The 22,726-nt window shown below is 54.1% G+C and overlaps 1 protein-coding gene across 1 annotated transcript in view; it reads left to right on the forward strand.

Annotated features, from left to right (window-relative positions):
• OTOG (otogelin) overlaps positions 1 to 22,726 on the forward strand; it is an 87,428-nt gene that overhangs the window by 59,954 nt on the left and 4,748 nt on the right. The window contains exons 34-53 of the mRNA XM_033862603.2: positions 1,125 to 1,242; positions 2,014 to 2,093; positions 2,543 to 4,347; positions 5,173 to 5,341; positions 5,625 to 5,770; positions 6,329 to 6,418; positions 7,946 to 8,129; positions 10,491 to 10,711; positions 10,921 to 11,059; positions 12,790 to 12,984; positions 13,185 to 13,397; positions 13,994 to 14,098; positions 14,295 to 14,402; positions 15,087 to 15,188; positions 17,879 to 17,977; positions 19,248 to 19,288; positions 20,499 to 20,574; positions 20,699 to 20,877; positions 21,653 to 21,757; positions 21,941 to 22,060. Of these exons, the coding sequence (XP_033718494.1) occupies positions 1,125 to 1,242; positions 2,014 to 2,093; positions 2,543 to 4,347; positions 5,173 to 5,341; positions 5,625 to 5,770; positions 6,329 to 6,418; positions 7,946 to 8,129; positions 10,491 to 10,711; positions 10,921 to 11,059; positions 12,790 to 12,984; positions 13,185 to 13,397; positions 13,994 to 14,098; positions 14,295 to 14,402; positions 15,087 to 15,188; positions 17,879 to 17,977; positions 19,248 to 19,288; positions 20,499 to 20,574; positions 20,699 to 20,877; positions 21,653 to 21,757; positions 21,941 to 22,060 (4,295 nt within the window). The remainder of the gene's footprint in view (positions 1 to 1,124; positions 1,243 to 2,013; positions 2,094 to 2,542; positions 4,348 to 5,172; positions 5,342 to 5,624; positions 5,771 to 6,328; positions 6,419 to 7,945; positions 8,130 to 10,490; positions 10,712 to 10,920; positions 11,060 to 12,789; positions 12,985 to 13,184; positions 13,398 to 13,993; positions 14,099 to 14,294; positions 14,403 to 15,086; positions 15,189 to 17,878; positions 17,978 to 19,247; positions 19,289 to 20,498; positions 20,575 to 20,698; positions 20,878 to 21,652; positions 21,758 to 21,940; positions 22,061 to 22,726) is intronic.

Genomic DNA, 22,726 nt, shown 5'->3' on the forward strand with positions numbered 1-22,726 from the left:
TTGTGTCCCTTGCTGGAAGACACCCAGGCTCTGAAGGCAGAGAGTCCTGATCCCGGTCCTTGGCACTTGGAGGAGCCCCAGCCCCCCTCTCCTTGACCCTGTTTCTTCATCTGTGCAATGGGGATATTTGCCTCAGAAGGTTGTTGTGAGGATTGACTGTATCTCCCGGGCTTTGCTCTGGGCCTGGCTCATAGCAGGTGCTCCCCAGATGTAAGTTCCTAGTTCTGGTCTCAAGGATCTTATAAAAGCAGGCTTCTTCACAGTCAGCAGCAGTTTGGGGACTGGGGATGGGGCTTCGTCAGGATGGGGCTGCCCGGGTGGGATTGCTCCCTCCAGCCTGCTGCTCCCTCCTCCCAGCTCAGGCCATGGTTTCAGAGACTGATCACTCGTGCCAGCATGGTCTGGGGTCTTGTCTGCCTCGAAGCCCCCCACGGGCTCCAGACTTTCCCTGAGGATCCTTCACTTGTCAAGGCACTGGCCACAAGGCCTTTTTTGAGGAAATCTCCTTTGGGAAAGTTTAATATTCCCGGCATCTTCTGTGCTCAGTTTCCTCTTCTGTAAAATGGGGATAATAATAGTGCTACTTCATAGAATTATTGTGAGGATTAATGAGTAAATACTTGTGAAATGTTGAGTGTAGTGCTTGGTGTTAAGAGTTGGCTGTTTTTGTTATTATTATTGTTAGCTACCAACAAGGGGGCAAGCCTGGCCACCAAGGTCCCAGAAGGTCAGGGTGACAAGGCAGCCTTATGGAAAGATCAGGGGTCCCAGCCTCTTCTTTGGCCGCCTCTGAAAGCCCAACTCCAACTGCCCATTCCATAGTCCCACCCCACCCCCGGTCCTCAGCCCCTCCACCAAGTTCCCAGAGTCCCGACCCAAAGATCCCCCAGCCACCGGCCTCAACTCTCAGGAATATGGTTTCCCCTCAGGTTGGATTTGATCTGATTTGATTTTGTTTTGTTTCATTTCATCTCATTTCAGTCTTCACTTTTCTTGCACGAGTCCATTTATCTCTTCCACGGAGCAGGGTGGGCATGGGCTGAGGTGGGATTACCTCTGTGCCCTGGCACCTGATCAGGAGCTGGGGCTCAGTCTCACTGTCTTGGGTTGGGGCACCTTTCCAGATGCCAAGCGCTCAGGGGCTCCCTACCCCACCTGTGAGTGGCACTACGATGCCTGTGCCAGCCCCTGCTTCCAAACCTGCCAGGACCCACGGGCAGCCAGCTGCCAGGATGTGCCCAGGTGAGGTGGCATGGATTCAAGGTGTGTACCTCAGTGTATACCTGAGTGAATGGGTTTATATGCAGTCTGTGGGTTTAGGCATGAGCATGTACTGTGGTGTGTGTGTATTCACGTGTACTTGTGTAGGTATGTTTTGTGTACTGGGTATGGGGATGTGTGTGAACCAGAGTGAACCTGCCTGATGTGGGCATATGTGAATGTCAATTTGTGCACACGTGTGTATAGCTGAGCCTTGTGGGTGTACAAAGGGTAGCTGTGGGTGCACAGCTGTACACAGCTGTGTGTATGTGCACGCGTATGAGCTGCATGTACGGGTGTTGGTGCAGCTGGGTGTGTGTGCACGCGTATGAGCTGCATGCATCTGGGTGTTGGTGCAGCTGGGCGTGTGTGCAGAAGGTACACTGATGTTTTGGCGGACCGTGTGGACGTATGTGTATCCACGTGGATGGCTTTGAGTCCTGCAGGTGTGGAGGAGGAACGTGAGAATGCGCCTAAATGGAGACACGTGTGCCTGTTGTGAGTGTGGGCACAAGTGCGCACATAACCAGACTTTGTTCGTGTTTTCCTCTCAGTCTGAGGGCAGGAGTGTGCGGCATGCGTGTTTGGGTATGTGTGCTCCTGTACATGCTGTCTCCATGTCTCCATGTACATGAGATGCACACACACACACGTGTGTCATGAGAAAGGATGAGGTCTGTGCTCCGTCCAGGTGAAAGGCGGTGGCCCTCCTGGTGCTCCAGACCGCTGACTGGCCCCCTGCTCTGTCCTCAGGGTGGAAGGCTGTGTGCCTGTGTGCCCCACCCCCAGGGTCCTGGATCAAGTCACACAGAGATGCGTCTACTTGGAGGACTGTGAGTGGCCTGGACTTCTCATCCCTCTTTGGACCTGTAAACCCCCCGGGTCCCTGGTGAAACAGGGTCAGCACAGGGGCCTCTGGAAGGAGAGCACTCTAGAGCAGGCAGGGACCTCATCTGGTCCATTCCCCCCAGTTCACAGAAAAAATGAGGCCCATGTGGGGAAGGGACTGGCTTGGGTCACGTGTTGAGAATGCGGCCAGACTTAGACCTGAGGTCTCTGGGCTCTGGGCTCAGGGTTTGAGGTGTGGGACAGGGTCCAGACCTGCTGACTTCTCTGGGCCATCTAACACCACGTGACAGAGTCCCTGACCAGCTGTCAGAAGCTGCCTACCCCCCTCACCAAGGGTGCCAGCCCAGGAGCCCCACATCACAGCCCTGCCCAGTGATGACCCCTGCGGCAGCAGTCGCCCCACTGGCTGAGCCTCTTCTCTGGTCTGCCCCAGGTGTGGAGCCTATGGTTTTGGTTCCCACGGAGGCCTTTGGCAACGAGACCCTGCCTCCCGGTCAAGAGCTGCCCACCCCCAGTGACGAGGAGCTGCAGTTTCCACAGGAAGCTCCCGGGGCCCCATCCCACAGGCCAGCACCCACACCAGCTATCCCGCTCACCACGGCCCTGAACCCACCCGTGGCAGCCACTGAGGGGCCAGCTCTGTCTCCAGGCCCCACCCAGACCACTCAGAAGCAGCCACCGGGGGTCACTGCATCCAACGTCCCTGAGCACCCCACAGAGGCCCCAGCCAGCACGGGAGTGACCGCCAGCCACCTGGCCACCCCTCGTGTCCCAGAGCCCTCATCCCTTCCCCTTTCACAGCAGATGCCCACATCAGGCATGGGGGCGGGTGCCATGGAGACGACCAGGGTGACTGTGATCTTTGCGGGAAGCGTCAACATCACAGTCTCCTCCCTGTCACCCCCTGCACCTCGCTTCCCTCTCGTGACCAAAGCCGTGACGGTCCTAGGCCTTGGCTCCTTGCCTGTTAAGACGACACCCCTCCAGCCCTCCCCGAGCCTGGAGTTGCCCGCAAGTCCCTCCTCCAGGCCTGTGGCTTCCCCTGAAGTGACCTCCAGGCCTCCCACTTCCTCAGGATCCCACGAGGCTTTGCCGACACCATCAATAACGGAGGTCGTGACGGGGACAGGGATCCCCCGTCCCGTACAGTCCCAGAGCATTTCCAGTCCCAGCAGCCCCCCAGCTGAGTCTAGAACAGCCGCAGAACAGATTCCTGCCAGTCCCCTGGTGACTGAGATGGTGGAGACAGCGCCATCCACAGAGAAGGTTCAACCTGGGCCCAGCCAGGCCACGGGCCCACCAGCATCCCCACTGCCAAGCCCATTCCCCACGGCCCTGCCCCACCCCGCTTTGGATGCCACCGCAGCCGCCAGGCCTCCCGCTCTGCCCTCGGGGCCTGCAACTGCCGCCAGCCTGTCCACAGTCGCTCGTGGGCTGGGGGCCACACCCTTTGCATCTCTGGAGTCAACTCGGCAGCCCCAGCTCCTCTCTGGTCTGCCTCCCGACACCAGCCTGCCCCTGGCCAAGGTGGGCACGTCCGCCCCAGTGGCCACGCCCGGCCCCAGCGTCTCTGCCATCCCCCCTCCACTGCAGCAACAGGCCGCATCTCCCGCCGTGGCCACGACTCTGCCTGCTCGGACACTCAGCCCCGCACTGCCTCTCACCCAGGCTGTCCTGGCCCAGGTGCACCCGCCCAGTCATGTGGTCCCTCAGGCACCAGGCACAGCTCCAGACCTGCTTCTGGGGGCCACGCTGCCAGCCTCTGGGGTCGTGGCTGTGGCTCTGGCTGGCGGGGCGGCCTCCACAGTATCTGCTGGCCCACGGAAGAGCACCACGGAGAAGATGGCCATCCTGTCCGAGCAAGTGTCTCAGCCCACCTGGATATATGGCTCTGCCCAGGGGGGCCCCACAGAGCTCACGCCTGCTGTGGCCCACACTGCTGCTACCTTGGTGACGGAGGCTGAGGGCCCCTGGGCTGGCACAGTACCACTGGTGCCCACGTCCTACCCGCTGAGCAGAGTCTCAGCCAGGACGGCCTCCCGAGAGAGCTCGCTGGTTCTGCTCCCCCAGCTGGCTGAGGTGCATGGCACCTCGGCAGGACCTCAGCCCCAAGCAGAGCCGGAGGGAGAGGCCACCACCGAGCAGTCTGGGCGCTCGGCTCCAGCCCAGAGCATCTCGGCAGGTCCGGCCGTGTCCTTGGCCACCACCACTGAAGCCAGGACACCTGAAATCTGTGTCGTGAGTGACTTGTCTGGGTTCTGCCCCTGTATGTGAACCCTCCATGCCTTCCCTCCTCCTGTGCCCCGGGGCTTGGACACCATCGTGCTCTCACATCCCCAAGGTCGGCGGCGGCGTCTCCTTAGCCAGCTTCCAGGCTGCCAGATGGCCGTTTAGTCACCATCCTGACCCCTGCCCCAAGCTCCTGGAGCCTGCAAATTCTCCAAGCTCCTCTGGGCCTCTGATGCCATAGCAGATCCCTCCATGCCCCACCTGGGACCCAGGGGCCCATTGGACGGCTTGGTGTGACAGCATGGTGTGCTGTTGTGTGCATTGCATGTATGTGTGTACCCATATGGGACTGTGTGTGAACTCGTTTGTGTTTACGTGTATGGGACTCCATGTGAATGCTTATCTGTCTGTGTGTGTGTTCTTGTGCATGTGATGTGTGGTGTCGCAAGGTGGTATATGTCTGTGCGTTTGTAAGAAAAGAGATAAACTGTGTGTGCATGCGTGTGCTTGGGTTTCTACGAGTCTGAGCTAGCGGACCTGCTATGTACCTAGAACTCTCTGCAGGGCCAGGTGGATGTGCAGACTCTCTGGGACTCAGTCCCCTGACCCCAGTCTCGCTTTTAGCCCAGCCCTAGGCCCCCAGTGGTGTGTTGGGTGGGTGGAGGGAGGATGAAGGCACCATTCCCTTGTCGTTGTACCTCAGGGTCCCCTACCTGCCAGAACCTATGGGGTAAGGATCTGTGCCCTCACGGCTTGGGGGTAGGTGGGGCAGGGGAATGAGTGACCGTGGTCCCAAGGGGATCGCTCAGGCTGTTCCTCCACCCTGTGCCCCAGCCAATCGCCGAGGAGGACTGCGTCCGCCACATCTGCCTGGAGGGTCAACTGATCCGAGTGAACCAGTCCCAGCACTGTCCCCAGGGCACTGCGCCTCCTAGCTGTGGGGTCCTGGGCCTCGCAGTGAGGGTGGGCGGTGACCGCTGCTGCCCCTTCTGGGAGTGTGCCTGTGAGTCGTGGGGTCCGCGGGCGCCTCCCATGTCTTTCTCGTACCCTGAACCCGGCACAATCTCTGCCCCTCTCCTGTGTGCTTTCCAGCCTCAGGGTAACCCTGACATGAACCCCCTGTGGGACCTCTGACCTGGCAGATTTCCTACCCTCGTGACCTCTGATCTCTGTGTGACCGTCCAGCCCCCCAAGGCCTCTGGATCACCCAGGAGAAGGCCTCATGTTCCTGGGTGGCCTTGGCCCCAGGGGCATCTGTTTATTCTTCTCGTCCCTGCCCTCCCCAGGCCGGTGCTCAATCTTCCCTGATCTGAGCTTTGTCACCTTCGACGGGAGCTATGTAGCCCTGTTCAAGGAGGCCATCTACATCCTCAGCCAGAGCCCCGATGAAATGGTCACTGTTCACGTCCTCGACTGCAAAAGTGCCAACCTGGTGACTGTCCCCGGCTTCCCTTCCTGCTGGGGCCTTGGGACCTGACTAGGTTTGGAGGGGAGATTGAGCAGTGAGTTGGGTTTTGAGGGTTATCAGAGGCGAGGACAGATGAAGAGGCCCCTGCAGCAGCTCCGTCTGTCTCAGTCATGGGGCTCTTCTGGAACCAGCGCCTGGGGAAAGAGTGAGTGGAGCGCCACCTCCTGGCCCTTCCTGGGGCCTGCACCGTTCCCAGCTGCCTAGGCCCCTGTGAGAGGCACTGAAATGCAGAGGAGCTGGGGTGCCACCCCTAGGATATGGCCTGTGGTCAAGGGTGCTGGCTGCAGGGAACCGCCTACTAGGATGCTCCCATGAGCCAGGTGAAAGGAGGCAGCTTTCTGGGGGGCTTGCAGGAGGTCAGGTGGAAGCAGAATGTTCCGTGGGACTCTGTGCACCATCTGCACAACCCCAGTGGGTGCCCCTAGCATAATGAGGCAAGGTTGGGTTGGGGGGGAAGAGTTGCTCCCCAGGAGGAGGTGGCAGCAGGGCTCCAGGTAGATGAGGGCTGGGTTCTCTCTGCAGGGGCACCTGAACTGGCCGCCATTCTGCCTGGTGATGCTGAATGTGACTCACCTGACCCATCAGGTCACCATTGACCGCTTCAACCGGAAGGTGAGTGCATCAAAGAGCAAGCCCCCAGGGAAGGGCAGCAGTCAGGCGAGGGGCGGGGCATCGGGGGAGGAGGGGCTTTGAGGCTTATTCACAACTGGGAGTAAGGGAAGGGAGGGATCCTCTAAAAGAAAAATAATGCAAAATGAGGTATATTTGGAGGTGATTTTAATTAGAATATTTGTGGCCACTCTTAATGTCAGGGGAGGAAGTGTACCAGGAGGAATATTGCGACCGAAAAGAAGTTAAATGGCAAGAGACAGTAGCCTTAAATGATTGTGGTTAAAATATCTCACTTCTGCAATTTTTACAAAAATATAAGGCCATGTGAACACACTAAGCTGCATCGGCTTCACATCAGGCCCACCTCTGTCAAGGAGGCTGGTGCCCAGCCACAGCCCACCCTCTGTGGGGTACCCACCCCGAAGGCTCTGCCTCAGCTCTTCCCAGGGGGAGGGTGAGTAGGGCTGACTCATCTCTTCCTCAGGTCCCAAAGTGTCGGCGCTCCCCACCTATTCCTGAGCTCAGACCTGCAGCCCTGTTACTAGAATCTGCTCTTGAACATTGAACACAAGGGCCACACCTTGTGAGACTCCCAGGAACAAGGCTTAGGGCAGTGGCTTTTCCATGAGATGGAGGCTTAAGCATAAAACTCCCTGGGTTTCATCCCAGGTGCTCCAGCATTGTGGAGCCCATGGCCCTGTCTGTACAGCTCAGAAGGCTAGATTGAGAGAGCCAGGGACTTGCCCAAGGTCAAAGTTTTCCGACTACTGGGCTAGGGCTTCCTCTATTCAACACAGTAGTTTATGCACTGGGTAATTTGCAAAGTGATTAATAAAACAGTGATTCTTGGATGGGAGGGTAGAAAGTCATTATAAATATTTAAAAATCCTCATATTTTCATCTCCCATTTCCACATAGTAAAACTAATAATACATACACATTTAACCTTGTCTGTAAGTAGCAGGGGTTGTAGCTTTGAGTTTAAAGTGTTGCATATTTAACAAACGTTGCTTGAGCCCCCAATTCATGTCAGGCCCAAAGGCAGGTGCTGGGGATTCAAAGGTGAGTGAGACACAGTTTCTGCCCTTAAGAGACTCACAGCCCATGGAGGGCCTTGATGAGGGAACAAATCTGTCTTAAAGGACAGCACAGAGCTGGGGAGACCCCAGAGAAAGGGGTACCCAACCCAGCGGCTGGGGTTTTAGGGTCAGTCTCCCAGAAGAAATGATCTGAGCAGAATCAGAAAAAAAGAGAGTGATTAGAAGGGCTCAGGATTATTTGGGCACGTAGATGTCACCTGCCTCCAGCTGTTGCATTTCTTGTTTCATTGTTTTGTGCTCATAACATGTTTCTAGAACTTTTCCATGCCACCTTGGACTGTGTCTTGGGTGCGTGTGCCTGAAACAGAGCCTGCCATGTAGCAGATGCTTAATAACTGCTAGTTGGATAAATGGATGGATGGAGGGAGGGAGGGACGGATGGACAGGCAGACAAGCTGTGCTCACATTGAACACCCTCCCCCACAAGGTGTTTGTGGACTTGCAGCCTGTGTGGCCCCCTGTGAGCAGGTACGGGTTCACAATTGAGGACACAGGCCACATGTATGTGATCCGGACACCATCACACATCCAGATCCAGTGGCTCCACAGCTCAGGACTCATGATCCTGGAGGCCAGCAAAGCCAGCAAACCCCAGGGCCGTGGACTCTGCGGTGAGGTGGGACCCAGCTGGGGGGGAGGGGGATGCTTCCTGGATCCACCTCTGCCCCCAGACACAGGTTCCCCTGGAACAGGGAAAGCTGGGACAGAGTGCTGGGCCAGAGGTGGGACCAGCAGAGCTGCCAGGGCAGAGACCTAATGTCTTGTGTTCTAGGGCTGAAGCTGCCAGCAGGGAGATGGCGCAGGGCTCTGGCTTTGGCCAGTTGTCACTTCAGCCGAGATTGTCAGCTTCCCTGATCGCTTCCTAACACCAGATAATCTTCCCTGTCTGCATATGCCTGGGCACTTCACAAAACACTTCTACACTCTGATCTCACTTATTCCAGGTCATCCACACAATAGCCCTGAGGGATGGCCATCGAACTAAAGAAGAAAGGAGGCTCAGAGAGGTTAAGTGGCTTGCCTAAGATCACACAGCAGAGCTGCCACAACACAGAACTAGTGCTCTTCAGACCGCAGCATGGTTGCAGAGAGCATGCCTTAAGGGCCTGGATGTATTTTGATAAGAACAAGGGGTACAGGAGGAGTCTAAGTGTGGACTGCTGCTCCTTGCAGGTGCAGAAGGATGTGGGCCCCCATAAGGTGCTCCATGACAAACTGTTGTGATTATGAGGATGGATGACATAGGAATACTTACACACACATACTTGCATGCCCTCCGTCCGTAAATCTGCACCCATTTTATTCATTCACACTCATGCCTCTGTGTTCAAAATGCCTTCTACACATGAGCTAACACGTGTGAGCCTGCTCCCTGCTCATTCTTTCATTTGTGCAACACATAAACACGTATTTACTATGTCCCAGTCACTAGGGACAGAACAGTAGGCAAAAAAGACAAAATGTCTTATGAAGCTTCCATTCCTACTGGCACAAACATCTCTCCTTACACACACACACACACACACAACCACCACCATCCCCACCTCCTCTGCTATCCCTTTCTCACCATTTCTTCCTTCTACTATTTGTGCCTGATGCAGAGTGCTGTGGTCAGCCTCTGGTGGCCAGCTCCTCCCTAGGATGCCTTTGTGACACCCTTCAGTGACTCAATGCCAAGACCAAAAATCTGACCATTGGGACTGTTGATAAAAATCTGAGGATTTTGTAGTAACTCATGCTTTATATTCACGAAATTGGTGCCTGGAGGTGTCAGAGCAGAAGTCAGCGAATTTACTTCTATTTTATCCAGACTAACATTGGTATCTTGGGCACCTGCTAGGCAACTTGGGGGAATATTGAGAGAGTGAGACTATAAGGGAAAATGAATCTTTGCACTCAGAGAGCAACCCAGACCTGCAAACTGAACCTGTTACACAGAATTGGGACAGTCATGGACGGTGCATCTGAGGGGCCCGTGAAGGAAGGACTTCTGAGAAAGTGTTTCAGACAGAAGGAGCAGCATAAGCAAAGTCAAGGGCAGGGAAGTGTGTGTTTGGAGCCTAGAGTGTGAGAGATGAAGCTGGAGGTTAAGGTCATGTTAGAAGCTGTGACAGGTAAACTTCAGCCCTGCCCCCGTCTCAGTGCCTTAACACAATAGAAGTTTATTCCTTGCACACGTTAAGTTCCCAAATGGAGATTCCTTCCATCCTGTGGCTCTGCCATTTTCAACACAAGCTTCCAACTGCCCAGAAGGGGAAAGAGCTGGGCAGGTTTTACGGATCCAACCTGGAAGTGGTGCCCATCACCTTCACTCACGTTCCATTGGTGGGGACTTACCACATGGTCTCACCAACCACAGGAGAGCCTGGGAGAAATAGGCTAGTGGACCGCCTAGGAAGAAGAGGAAACAGGTGTTATAATTAGCTAGCAATCTCTGCTAAAGCAGATTTTTTGGAGTAACTTTTAATTTTGATATAACGTTAAACTTAAAAGTTGCAAAAATAGTATAAGGAACTCCTGTGTACTTTTGACCCAGATTTACCAAGTGTTCACGGTTTGCCTGTTTGCTTCTCTTTCTCTCTCTCTCCATGTATATATATATATATGTATATATTATATATATACATATGCATGTATATATGCATTTATATACGTATATATGCCTTTTTATATATTCACTTTTCTATGCATATGCCTTTTACATAAATGCATTTTTTCTGAACCATTTGAAAGTATGTTTGAGACATTGTGTTCCTTTATCCTTAGATACTTTGGTGTGTATTTCCTAAACAAAGACAGTTTCTTACACAGTGCATTTCTTAGCTTCTCTGTACCTTATTTCTCTCATCTATAAAATGGGGATAACAGTGATACCAGTCTCAAAGAATTATTGTGAGGAATATTCAGTGTGACAGCTGGGGACCTGGGAGTGGTGATTATTATGGCCACTGGGGTAATTCTGCCCCTTTCAGGTATCTGTGATGGGGACGCAGCCAATGACCTCACCCTGGAGGATGGCTCTGTGATGGGTGAGGCCGAGGACCCTGCTCCCTTTCTGGACAGCTGGCAGGTGCCCAGCTCCCTGACCTCGGTGGGCCAGACCCGCTTCCGCCCAGACAGCTGTGCCACGGCCGACTGCTCTCCCTGCCTTCGCATGGTGTCCAACCACACATTCAGCGTCTGCCACAGCTTTGTAGGTGTCACCTGGGTCCAGCATGGGGGGACCTCCTGGGCTGAGAATGGCAGCATCTACCTGCAGGGGGCAAGCTCCCTAGAGGTGTTGATCTTGGGACAGATTGGGAGCCTGCCAAAGTCCGTGTTGTCCCTGGGCCGGGCTGGGAGGAGCTGAGCCCTGAGATATGGGGGATGTGGGTAGGCAGCACCATCTGATGCACGGCCCAGGTCACCCCGGAGTCATTCTGTGAGCTGTGGATCCGGGACACCAAGTACTTGCAGCAGCCCTGCGTGGCACTGACCGTGTACGTGGCCATGTGCCACAAGTTCCACGTGTGCATCAAGTGGCGACGCTCCGACTACTGCCGTGAGTTGCAGGGGTGGAGAGGGGGAGGGGGAGGAGAGGGGAGGGGGAGGGGGAGGAGGGGGAGGGGGAGGGGGAGGAGAGGGGAAGGGGGGGTCTCCTCCATGGCTGCTGTAACTGTCACCCCTCACCCCTGTTAGATTGGGAGAAGGGCTCACAGACCTGAGTCCAGGTCTAGGCTTTCCCAGATTTAATTAGTCATTCACTCACTAATGGATATTAATTAATAAATTTATAAATATTTTCTAAATAAATCTATAAACATACTAACAAATTAAAAATTTTAACTTTTATTATACTTTATATAAATACATCAAATACATGTTTTATGTTGATTATTTAGTTTCTTCGAGTCTCCTCTGTAAAATGGGGGCGGTCATAGCACTTTTTTGAGGGTCGTTTTGAAGATGACATGAGATAATGTGTACAGAGTGCCGCACAGAGGCCCATCACACATTACTATCCAGTAAATATTAGTTCCTTTCTCTTAACTTTTAGTTATGTTTCTCTTTTCGTCTCTCCTCTCCTCTGTTGAGGATGGACGTGAGCGTCATTCCTCCCCACCCCCATTAGGTTTGCACTAGTCGGGTAGGCAGGGGTGGACCAGCCCAGAGTATTTTGATTTATAAATGTGAACACATCCAGAAAGGCTGGAAACAGCTCAAAGGAAGGCCACACCTATAATAAGACAGATAGAAGATGAAAAGACAAAATCATCTAGAGTAGTGTTTTTCAAACTGTAAATCCCAACTCAGTGGGTATGAAATCAGCATACCCACTGATCTGGGTGTCAGCATCAGCATTTTTAAAATGCAATAGAATAAAAAATACTCGTATGTTCTGCACCTAGAATGATTAAGTGTTGTCTTGTGAAAAGGTTTTTTGTTTCAATATATCAGTGATTCTCAATCCCAGCTATCCTTTGAAATCACCCAGGGAACTTCAAAAAGTACTCATGCTTGGACCCCACAATCAGAAATGCTAATTCAGTTGGTCTGAGGTGGGATCCCAGCCATGGTGTTGCAAAAGCTCTCAGTGATTCTTTTATAGTGGCTTGAGGAGCGCTGTTTACATGCACGTGTATATTGGACCACAACGTGAGATCCAGTTTTTACAATCAAGAAAGTTTGGAGGGCTTCCCTGGTGGCGCAGTGGTTGAGAGTCCACCTGCTGATGCAGGGGACACGGGTTCGTGCCCCGGTCCAGGAAGATCCCACATGCTGCGGAGCGGCTAGGCCCATGAGCCATGGCCACTGAGCCTGCGCGTCCGGAGCCTGTGCTCCGCAGTGGGAGAGGCCACACCAGTGAGAGGCCCGCGTACCCCAAAAAAAAAAAAAAAAAAAAAAAAAAAAAAGTTTGGAAACACTGATCTATAGCAAGGGGTTGGCAAATGTTTTCTGTAAAGGACCAGATAGTAAATATTTGAGGCTTTTGGGACCATATGGTCTCTGTCACAATTACTCAGCTCTGCTCTTGTACTACAAAAGCAGCCAGATACAAGAGGTAAATGAATGGGTGTGGCTGTGTTTCAATAAAACTTTATTTGCAGAAACAGGCAGCAGGCTGGATTTGGGCTGTGGGCTGTGCTTTGCTGGGTCCTGATCTAGAGGAAGGAGGCAATGACACTAAAACCCTTTGCACTCTCTGCTGAGGCACAGATGATGCTCTGAGCCCCCTCCTCACTCTGCCTGGGGTCTGAGCTCAGGCTGGTGCCTGCTGCTGTGCCCCTGCAGCCTTCCTGTGCCCCAGCGACTCCACATACCAGGCATGTGTGGCAGCCTGTGAGCCCCCTGAGACGTGCCAGGATGGGTTGCTGGGCCCGCTGGACCCAGAGCAGTGCCAGGTGCTGGGCGAGGCCTGTGTCTGCTCTGAGGGCACTATCTTGCACCGGCGCCGCTCGGGGTTCTGCATCCCCGAGGAGAAGTGCGGTAGGTTCCTGCCCTCCCTGGGCAGGGCCCTCTCCTCAACCTAGGGTCTCCTTCACCCTCCTGCTACCCATGGCTGAGGCCCCCTGCATCCCTCCAGGTCTACTCTGGGGGTGGTCAGTTTCCCAGGGAGGGTCTGGCCTGGGACAGTCTGGGTCTCCCCACCTTCCTCAGTCCCCTGCACCCCGCCATGCCCACCGCAGCCTGCACGGACAGCACGGGGGTGCCGCGGGCCCTGGGGGAGACCTGGAACAGCTCCCTCAGTGGCTGCTCTCAGCACCAGTGCCAAGCTCCGGACACCATCGTCCCAGTGGGACCAGGCTGCCCAGAGCCCCGCCCTGAAATCTGCCCGCGCTTCGGGGAGGTGGCTCTGCTCCTGCCCACCGAGGATCCCTGCTGCCTGGGGACTGTTTGCGGTGAGTCCCACCCTGCACTTCCCTAGACCTCAACTGTAAGATGGTTAAAAGGCTCCAGCTCTGCCTCTTAACCTTGATGGATAGGATAAGACCTGGAGAAATGAAAATGTCTTATGGGGGTGTGTTGGGGGGAGTGGAGGACCTGCGGTGGGGTAGGGGAGCTGTGCCCTATGAGTCAGCGTGGGGCACGGCTTAAAGGCACGGGCTCTGGAGCCAGGCAGCCTGGTGGATGCTCCCGCCACCACCTTGCAGCCTTGTGACCTCAGGAGATCATTTAACATCCTCCGTGCCTCGGTCAATTCCGTAACATGAGGCTGATAATTGTACCCACCTTCTGGGTCGTTATGAGAATGACAGAAGTTGATACTGATCTAGTAGAACAGCAGTGGGCATATGGCCCAGCTCAATGAATGTTAACTCTGATTGCTCTTCTGTCTCAGTCCTGGACCCTGCGTGACCCTCAGAGGCCCCCTCCAAGAACATGGGTCCTGGAGGCTAGGGGAAGTACTGGGGGCCAGGTGTCCAGGGGCTGGGCATTGCTGGAGGCTGAGGGAGTCCCAGCCTCCAGGTGACAGTCCCTGTGGCCCCTGGGCCAGTGTGTAACCAGACTCTGTGTGAGGGCCTCGCCCCCACCTGCAGCCCAGGCCACCGACTCCTCACCCACTTCCAGGAGGACTCCTGCTGCCCCAGCTACAGCTGTGGTGAGAGGTCCCAGCGTGGGGGATAGGGGAGGATACCTACCACCCAGGGGCAGGGAAGCCCTGCAGCCGGGCGAGGGGAGCAAGGACAGCTCTGGGGACTGGGTTCTGGCTGGAGATTAAAGCAGAGCTAGGGTGGGGGTCCAGGTGTGGCCATGCAGGGTCTGCTCCCAGTGCCAAAATTCTGTCTTTTCCCCAGAGTGTGACCCAGACCTATGTGAGGCAGAGCTGGTCCCCAGCTGTCGCCAGGACCAGACCCTGATTGCGGGCCGCCTGGGGGATTCGTGCTGCATCTTCTACTTCTGTGGTGGGTCGATATGCCATCAGACGTTAACATGCATGCCTGGATCACAGCCACCTCCTTCCTCACCCCTGCTTCCCTGGGTGGCTGGGAGGAAAGGGTGGGGATCTTCTGGTGAAGTGGGCATGGGGAGAAGGGTGAGACCTCTGTCCAAAAGGAAGTGTAGGAAGAAGAGGAAACCACCACCGCTTCACCCCATACATTACTGAGCACAAGAAAATTGGTGCTTGTTCAGTGTAAGAGTTTAGGTGGTTGTGAGAGAGAACTTCCAGGTTCTGCCTCCAGGACAGGTCACACAGGACTGTGGAACATTGCTAGTGTTACCGAACCAAACTTGCGTCCTCTCATCTGCATGCAGTACAGCCAATCTACTGACACTGGGATGGGATGAAGGAAAGTGCAGCGTTTATTGCAGGTGCCAAGCAAGGAGAACAGGTGGCTAATGCTCAAAAGACCCAAATTCCTTGCTCGGCGCCTGCAATAAGCGCTGCCCTTTCCTTCATCCCATGCCAGTGTCAGGAGATTGGCGGTACTGCACACAGGTGAGCAGACCCAAGTTTGGTTCGGTAATGCTATGAGTCTGGCTCCTGTCACACCTGGGGTTTAGGTGCCTCCCCCAGCAACCTGCTCTGTACCATGTTCCCCAGGAGAGGTACGTCCTTTGACAGCGGTGCCCTTCTCTCCCCTCAGTCTGTGGCGACTGTCCAGATCCCATCCCCGAGTGTCAGGAAGGGGAGGTGCTCACCGTGGACAGGAACACCACGGAGCTCTGCTGCCCTCTGTACCAGTGTGGTGAGTCCTGCTGGATGTGGGGGCCAGGGCTGGAAGGGGCTCCAGGGACCTTCACAGAGTCCTCACCCTAGGACCAATGGGAGTTCAACAGGGGGCAACAGGGAGCCCCCAGGTCGCGAGCTCTGGGGAAGCAATGGAAGGAGGCCCCACCCAAGGAAGCTGGGCCTGGCCCTGGGAGCTGGATGGCAGGGGTACAGGCTGTCACATAGGTGGCTCTGAGGCTTCCTAAGGAAAGTCCCTGCTCCCTCCATGGAGGCTCCCAGGGGCCAGGGGGAGGCCTGGGTTGAGGGACAAATGCTTAGTCTACTCTCATTCTCCCGGCCTGGATCCACAGTCCTCATTCACTGACTGACCCAAGGCCCCTGCCTCGGGGTCCCTTTCGCCACTGTTACCATAGTAGCTGCACGAGGCTGTATTTTAAAACCTCTGAAGCTCTTTTATTTTGCAATGATGAATAAAAGTGAGCCCTTTCTGATATTTTTACAGGACGTAACACCTGTATGTAGGATGTACCTTAACATAGTACTGTATACTGTGCACAGTGTACTGTACCTTAATTGTGCCTAATAAGCATAGTACAGCCAGCATCACGGACTTTAAGCAAACCTAATGGATGAAAATTAACAAAATGTTTAAATTTCAATATGACTTAATTTACAAAAATTCCTTTCCCTACCGACTGTAGGAAAGATGTCAGGTAGACTGCACTGGCACAGAGCAGTGTAGGGCGGGGCCTCCTCCAGGATACCCCAAGGGCAACCCCGACTGGTTCAATGTCAAGAACCAACTTTGAAACAATGTAGGCTCCCACTGAGAGTTCCCCAAAGGGCTTGGCCATACCCGACCAAGTAGCTCCACCTGGGGGCTCAGAGGCCGCTTGTCATAAAGTGTTTACAAAGCTCATCTGAGGGGAGGATCAGTGTCCTTCCTCTCCAGCCTCTCTCCTCATCTCTCCTCATAAAGTACTCCGGCAACGTGGAGTGAGTACAGGCATATGGAGTCAGTCAGCGTTTTGAGCCCCAGCCATTTACTAGCTGTGTGGCCTGGGGCAGTGTACAACCTCTCTGAGCCAAGGTTCCTCATTTGTGTAATGGTGATAATAGTATGTACCTCGAGGGGCTGTTGTGAAGCTTAGAGATAATATATGTAAAGTGTGTGCTGTGTACCTAGTACCTTAATATAACAGTGCTTGGCATACAGTAGGTGCTCAATAAACAGAGGCCATCGATATTATTACCTTGTCCCAGTCTTCATTATACTTTTCTTACAAAAGCACTACCAAAGCCTTGTAGAAAGTACAGAATCCAAGTAAATACAAGAAAATGAAAACACTATTTTCCTACCTCCCAGCCATTTCATTGTCAGTATCCTCCAATTCAGTACAGATCCTTCTAGATATTCTCCCCCTTTAGGTAAGTCTGTTTTACCAAAATGAGGTCATACTGTACATGCTCTTTTTTAGCCAGGTATTTTCAGTTAATGATGTTTACCTTTCATGTTGATACATTTTCAAGTCATAGCATGCCAGTCCATGGTTTTTCTGGTCTGTTCAATCCAGGATTCCATCCAGATCCACACATTAACATTATGTCTCTTAAATGTCTTTTAATCTAGCACATGTTCTTTCTTCTGTATGATACTAAATTATAGAGTTTGGGCTATGGTCCTGCAGAAGGTCTCATGTTCTGGATTTATCTCGTTTCTTCCTCTTGGAACTATTTACCTTGCTCTTCTGTCCACTGTGCTTCCTGTAAACTGGAAATTAGATCCAAGACTTGGTGGCTTCAAATTAAAAATCTTTGGCTACACTGTCCTCGAGCTTCATAGGACATCACACCAGGAGACGCGTGCTCTGTGGTTGAGCCACTCTAACCGAGGTTCACGTTGGCCCTGGATTAGGGTGGTAGCTGTCTGATCTGTCCATCTTACATTTACAAATTTCCTCTTTCAACCAGAAAGTAACCGGTTATTTGGACATTATACAAATGTCCTTCTCCCTCTACCTCTTATGTTTTTGAAACACTGATTAATACTCCTTACCTGTGCCAGTAATTTTTTTTTGTAAATCAAATAAGTTTTACAATCTTTCACCTTCAGCGTTGACCCTGGCACCTCCCCTCTCCACCAAAAAGGTGTGTCCAGGGATTCCTTGCTCCTTGCCTTGGTCTCTCAATAAATGAGAATGGCCGAGGAATCCTAAACTAAGAGGGGACTGGCTGGAGAGCAGGAAGAAGGGAAGTGTGAGCCCTAGAGTGTAGCATCTGCTGTAGCAGAGCAGGCTCCAGGTGGGCTACAAGAGGGTGACGTCTCCACAGCGCAGGAGAAGCCGTGTTCTTCTTAGAGAGAAACTGTCCCATCAGCGGAGCTTCACCTGGGCACCGGCTCCCCTCTGACCACTTCTCTCAGGGCGACACAGCATCCAAGGGAGGGAGGCCCAGCTGAGTGAATTTAAGGTTCTGACACTGTCAGGTCGCTAGTGCCTCCCAGGGCAGAACGAGGGCCTCCCGATATAGTTCTACGGGGAGACTTCAGTAGCCCAGTCTTCTCCTCTGGACCTCAGAGGGTGTCTGAGGACATTGGGGGGACCTCGGAGGAGCTAGGAGGTACCCCTCCTTAGCCAGAGTGTTTCTGAGGATTCCAGCTCCAAGGTGTCTGTGGCTGACGTGTCCCCTGCCTCCCTGCCCATGCAGTGTGTGAGAGCTTCCGCTGTCCCCACATACAGTGTGTCATGGGCACTGTCCTGGTGGAGGTGTGGAGCCCAGACCGCTGCTGCCCCTACAAGTCCTGTGGTAAGTCCCCGCACAGGGACACCCCTCCAGGCCCCTGGGGGGAGGGGGAGCCGGGCCACCACTGTCCACTCGGCTCAGATTCGACCCCTCCAGAGTCACCAGAGGGAAGCCGCCAAAATGACCCTCCCGCTGCACCCGCTCCCTGAGTGCTGAACATTCTTTGCCTCCCCAGGACAAAAGAAGGAAAAAAACAACTTCCTGTTCCAAAAAGGAACTTCTCCACCTTAAAAAGTCTTTATTGCAACCATCTGATAGTAAATATGATTTTGTTCAAATTCGCCTCAAATCCTTTTGAGAAGCAGGCAGGGAGTGGCAGTGATCAGTAATGAACACCTGCGAGCTTTGTATAAAAATGTTTTTCAGGGACCTCCCTGGCAGTCCAATGGTTAGGAGGACTTCGCCTTCCAATGCAGGTGGTGCAGGTTCAGTCCCTGGTCGGGGAGCTAAGATCCCACATGCCTCGGGGCCAAAAAACCAAAACATAAAACAGAAGCAATATTGTAACAAATTCAATAAAGACTTTAAAAATGGTCCACATCAAAAAAATCTTTTTAAAAAGATGTTTTTCGAAAAGAAGTTGAGAAACTCTGTTTCTCAGCTTGCTTTTTCAGGGCCTCACTAGAATGTAAACTTCACGAGGGCAGGAATTTTAGTCTGTTTTATCCATGGCTTTGTCCCCGGAACAGAGAAAAATCTCGGCATATAGGCACCTAAAACTATTTGCTGCATGAATAGGTGACTCCCAAGTGTGTTTCACAGCCACTGGGACCTTGACTTCTCCTCCTCCTGAAGCTAGAACTGCTGGAGCCCTTACGTTAGTCAGCGGTGCCTCGGCAATCAGCTCCCTCACAGCTTAGAACTGGACCTGCTCGCGGGTGAAGGCTTGGAGTAGAGCTCAGCTGGCTGAGCATATATATATTTAGGAAATGCAGATGGTCACAAATTCCACCCTTGCCTTGTTCCTTCCTGGAGAGGCCCCATTCTGCTCTAGTATGTGCTCCGGAGCACAGGGAAGGATGAAGCCCAGGTGACGGAAGGGAACCTGGTATTGATCCATCTACCTGTTTATCCTCCCTGCACATTCTATGTGGAGCTCGGCATTTGGACCCATCACGCCCCACCTGCCCAACCAGGGGAGCTGCAGCCCCTATGCGGGATGGAGGGCAGCTAGAGGAGGAGCTGCACCTGCAGTGAGGGGTCTGGGAGGCTCAGGGGGGCTCCCACCTGGACACCTCTGGTGAGGTGGGTCCTGTCCCCTCCTGTTTTTCAGAGTGTGACTGCGACACAATCCCAGTGCCCCGGTGCCATCTGGTATGAAGACCCTGCTCCTCCCCACCCCCCCTGGTCTGCCTCCCCCTTTTTCTTTCCTTCTCTTTCCCTTCTCTTGGAGACCCTATTCCTTTAATCTAGTGCAATGAGCCTTGAATTGCAAGTCAGCATTCTCATCCCAAGCTCTGCTGTCTGGGCACAGTGCCCTCGCTTGTAAAGTGGGCCTGATCATGCTTCAGAGTTGTGGTGAGGATTAAGTACTATGATGACGCTGATGCTGATGCTGGTGGTGATGCTGGTGATGATGCTGGTGGGGATGCTGGTGGGGATGCTGGTGGGGATGCTGGTGATGATGCTGGTGATGATGCTGGTGGGGGTGGTGCGGGTGGTGGGGATGGTGGGAATGATGATGCTGGTGATGATGTAATGGTGATGGTGGGGATGGTGGTGGTGGTGGTGAAGAAGATGCTGCTGCTGCTGGGGATGGCAGGGATGATGGTGATGGTGATACTCATGACGGTAGCTAATGTTTACCTAGAGCTAACTATATGCCAGGAACTTTCCTAGGCCTTTTATGTCTATTATCATATTAATTCTCACGACAGCCCAATGAGATTGCGTCTATGATTATCTCAATTATACAAACAAGAAAACTAAGGTTAAGGTCATGTAGCTAGTAAATCACAGAGCCAGGGTTGCAACCAGGGTATCTGACTCCAGAGAACGTGCCCTTAACCACCAGGCTGCATGGCCACTGAGAGAAGTGAAAATACTTCAAGAAATGGAAAGTTATGCTTAAAGTTATGTTTTCTACATGATTTTTTGGATTATAAGCCTTCCCTCTTTCCCACCTAGCCCACATTTTCTCTCATTTTGTCCCCTATCCCATCCTCTTCTCCTTTTAACTGGTGAGAAGGAAGGGAAGCGTATGAGCCGGGCAGGGCCGGCAGCCATGCAGGGGGCCCTCGCTGATGTGGCCAGTGGGTGCTCAGAATGACAGGGGAGTCCTGAGGCCCGGGAGAGGACACGCGGGGAGGCTCGGGAGCCACATGGACATCCTCGAGGGAGGGTGACTGAGCTCACAGGGTGCCAAGGGCCCCCCTGGCTAACAGGCCTGCCAGCCCCTCCCCGCCGCCGACTCCCGCCCACTGCAAGGAGACCACTGACAAGAGAGGGCCCCAGGTGGCAGGCTGCTCCCGCCGGTGGGGCTGGGTCTCCTCACCTGGGGTGCTAACGGCCTCTGCCCACCCAGTGGGAGATGTCCCAGCTGGACGAGGCGTTCATGCAGAGCGCGGAGAACGTGTGTGGCTGCACCAAATACGAGTGCGGTGAGTGGGGAGGGGGAGCCGGGGAGGTGGGGCAAGCTGAGTGAGCCAGGGGGGCGCCAGCCGGCCTGGGGCCAGTGTGGGCGCTGGGCTCTTGGTGACTGTCGCCGCCTGCTTGCCCATCCAGTGAATGCCCCCGTGTGTCTGAGCCGCGAGCTGGGGGTGATGCAGCTGGGCCAGACGGTGGTGGAGGTCTCGGCAGAAGGCGTGTGCCACACATCCCGCTGCACCACCGTGCTCGACCCTCTTACCGGCTTCTACCAGATCAATACCACCTCCGTGCTGTGTGACGTCCACTGCGAGGCGGTAGGGGGCAGCGGCGCAGGACGGGCTGTGGGGGGCCATGGGGAGCTGGCCTGCAGACCCTTGGTGCTCTGGGAATCAGAGGGACCCTTCAAGCTCCACCAAGCTCTTCGGATGAGTCTAGAGAGTGGGCGTTGGGGAGACCTCTGAGACCTCTGTGGAAAGTGCTGAGGCCAGGAGGGGAACAGCAAGAGTGAAGGCCTGGCAAGGGTGAGCATTTGACAGAGAAAGCTCACATTTATTGAGCACCTACTTATGCCTGGTGCGGTCCCTATCCTCTTGGTTTGTACTGCTGCCGTTTGCTGAGTGCTTCTATTGATACGTGCCCAGTACTGAGGGCAGTGACTGGCTTCTGTTAAGGGCTAAATAAGTATGAGTTGAATAAAAGGGATTGGAATTATTCCCATTTTTCAGATGAGAAAACTGAGGTTTAGGGAAGTCCAGCCATTTGTCAAAATTGCCACAGGAACTGGGACTCAAACTAAAGTCTATCTGGAATCAAAACTGCCATCCTTAATTACCAGCAAGGCCATCTCTTTGTCCACTGGGGCTGGGTTTAGGACCTGCTGTCTACCCTTATATCTACCCTGAGGCTCAGGGTAGATATAAGGATGACCTTCCTGCCTGAGATGCAAGGAGGCTGGGAATTTCCTTTCTGAGCATCTACAGGGGGCCTTTCTCTGGGTTCTGGGCTCAGGGACAAGCAGACAGTGGGAGAGGCAGGAGGGTGGAGGTGGGTATGTGGCTGAGGCCCGTCACGACTCTCCCTGTCCTGCAGAACCAGGAGTATGAGCACCCGAGGGACCTGGCGACCTGCTGCGGCTCCTGCAGGAACGTGTCCTGCCTCTTCACTTTCCCCAATGACACCACCTCCCTGTTCTTGGTATGCAGCCCCTTAACTGCGCATCCCGGGAGGGGACACCTAGGACCAGGGCCCAGGGCTGGGAACAGATGGGGTCCTGGGCAGTGCCAGGTCCTGGGCTGCACCTGTCTTCAGAGCTGTGCCCTATCAGTTCACTAGGGCCATCGGCCACAGGTCCCCATTGGCTACCTCTGTGCCCTCTAGCCCGGGGCATCCTGGATCGCAGACTGCACCCGCCACCACTGCAGCAGCACGCCCCTGGGCGCCGTGCTCGTCCGCTCGCCCATCACCTGCCCACCACTCAATGAGACCGAGTGTGCCAAGGTCAGTGCTGGCCGCCTCCCGCGCAGCATGGCCTAAAGCCAGGCGCAGCAGCTGTCTTAGTGGTGGTGGTGGGTAGGGGCAGGAGTGTCTTGTGGTGTGGGGGGCTGTGGAAGGAGGGCTCCCTTGGAGCCTGGACCTGCCCTGCCACCCCAACTCCACATCTTTCCGTGTATCTTTGCTCTGACCACATCGCACCACATCCTCACGCATCACACCACATCCTCACACCTCACAGGGCCATGCCCAGATGCACGCAGACATACACTGTCGCATGTTCTAGGCACACTCACATACACACCAACACGGGCAGTCAGCTGCTCACAGGCACCACACACTCCACAGGGACGTTAACACCTCGGCAAGCCAGTACACATACCACGCACTGTCACACGCCAAGGCACGCTTGCACGCACACACCACGCAGACGCACAGTTCAGTCCTGCGATGGGCTAACAGGGGTCCAGTACTAGCATGGACAGCTGTCACTATGGGCACGCCTCAAGGAAAATGATTTCCTGGAGGGTTTGGGGTTATTGTTGAATTATTAGAGTTCTTGACGTTAATATTGGGCATTTAAAGATTTCTGGTCTCACTTAGAAAACAATTACACACATCCAAGCATTCTCTCCACACAGACACACACATGCAAAATCACACATGTACACA

The sequence above is a fragment of the Tursiops truncatus genome, chromosome 8, assembly GCF_011762595.2.
Source record: "Tursiops truncatus isolate mTurTru1 chromosome 8, mTurTru1.mat.Y, whole genome shotgun sequence".
Lineage (NCBI taxonomy): Eukaryota > Metazoa > Chordata > Mammalia > Artiodactyla > Delphinidae > Tursiops > Tursiops truncatus.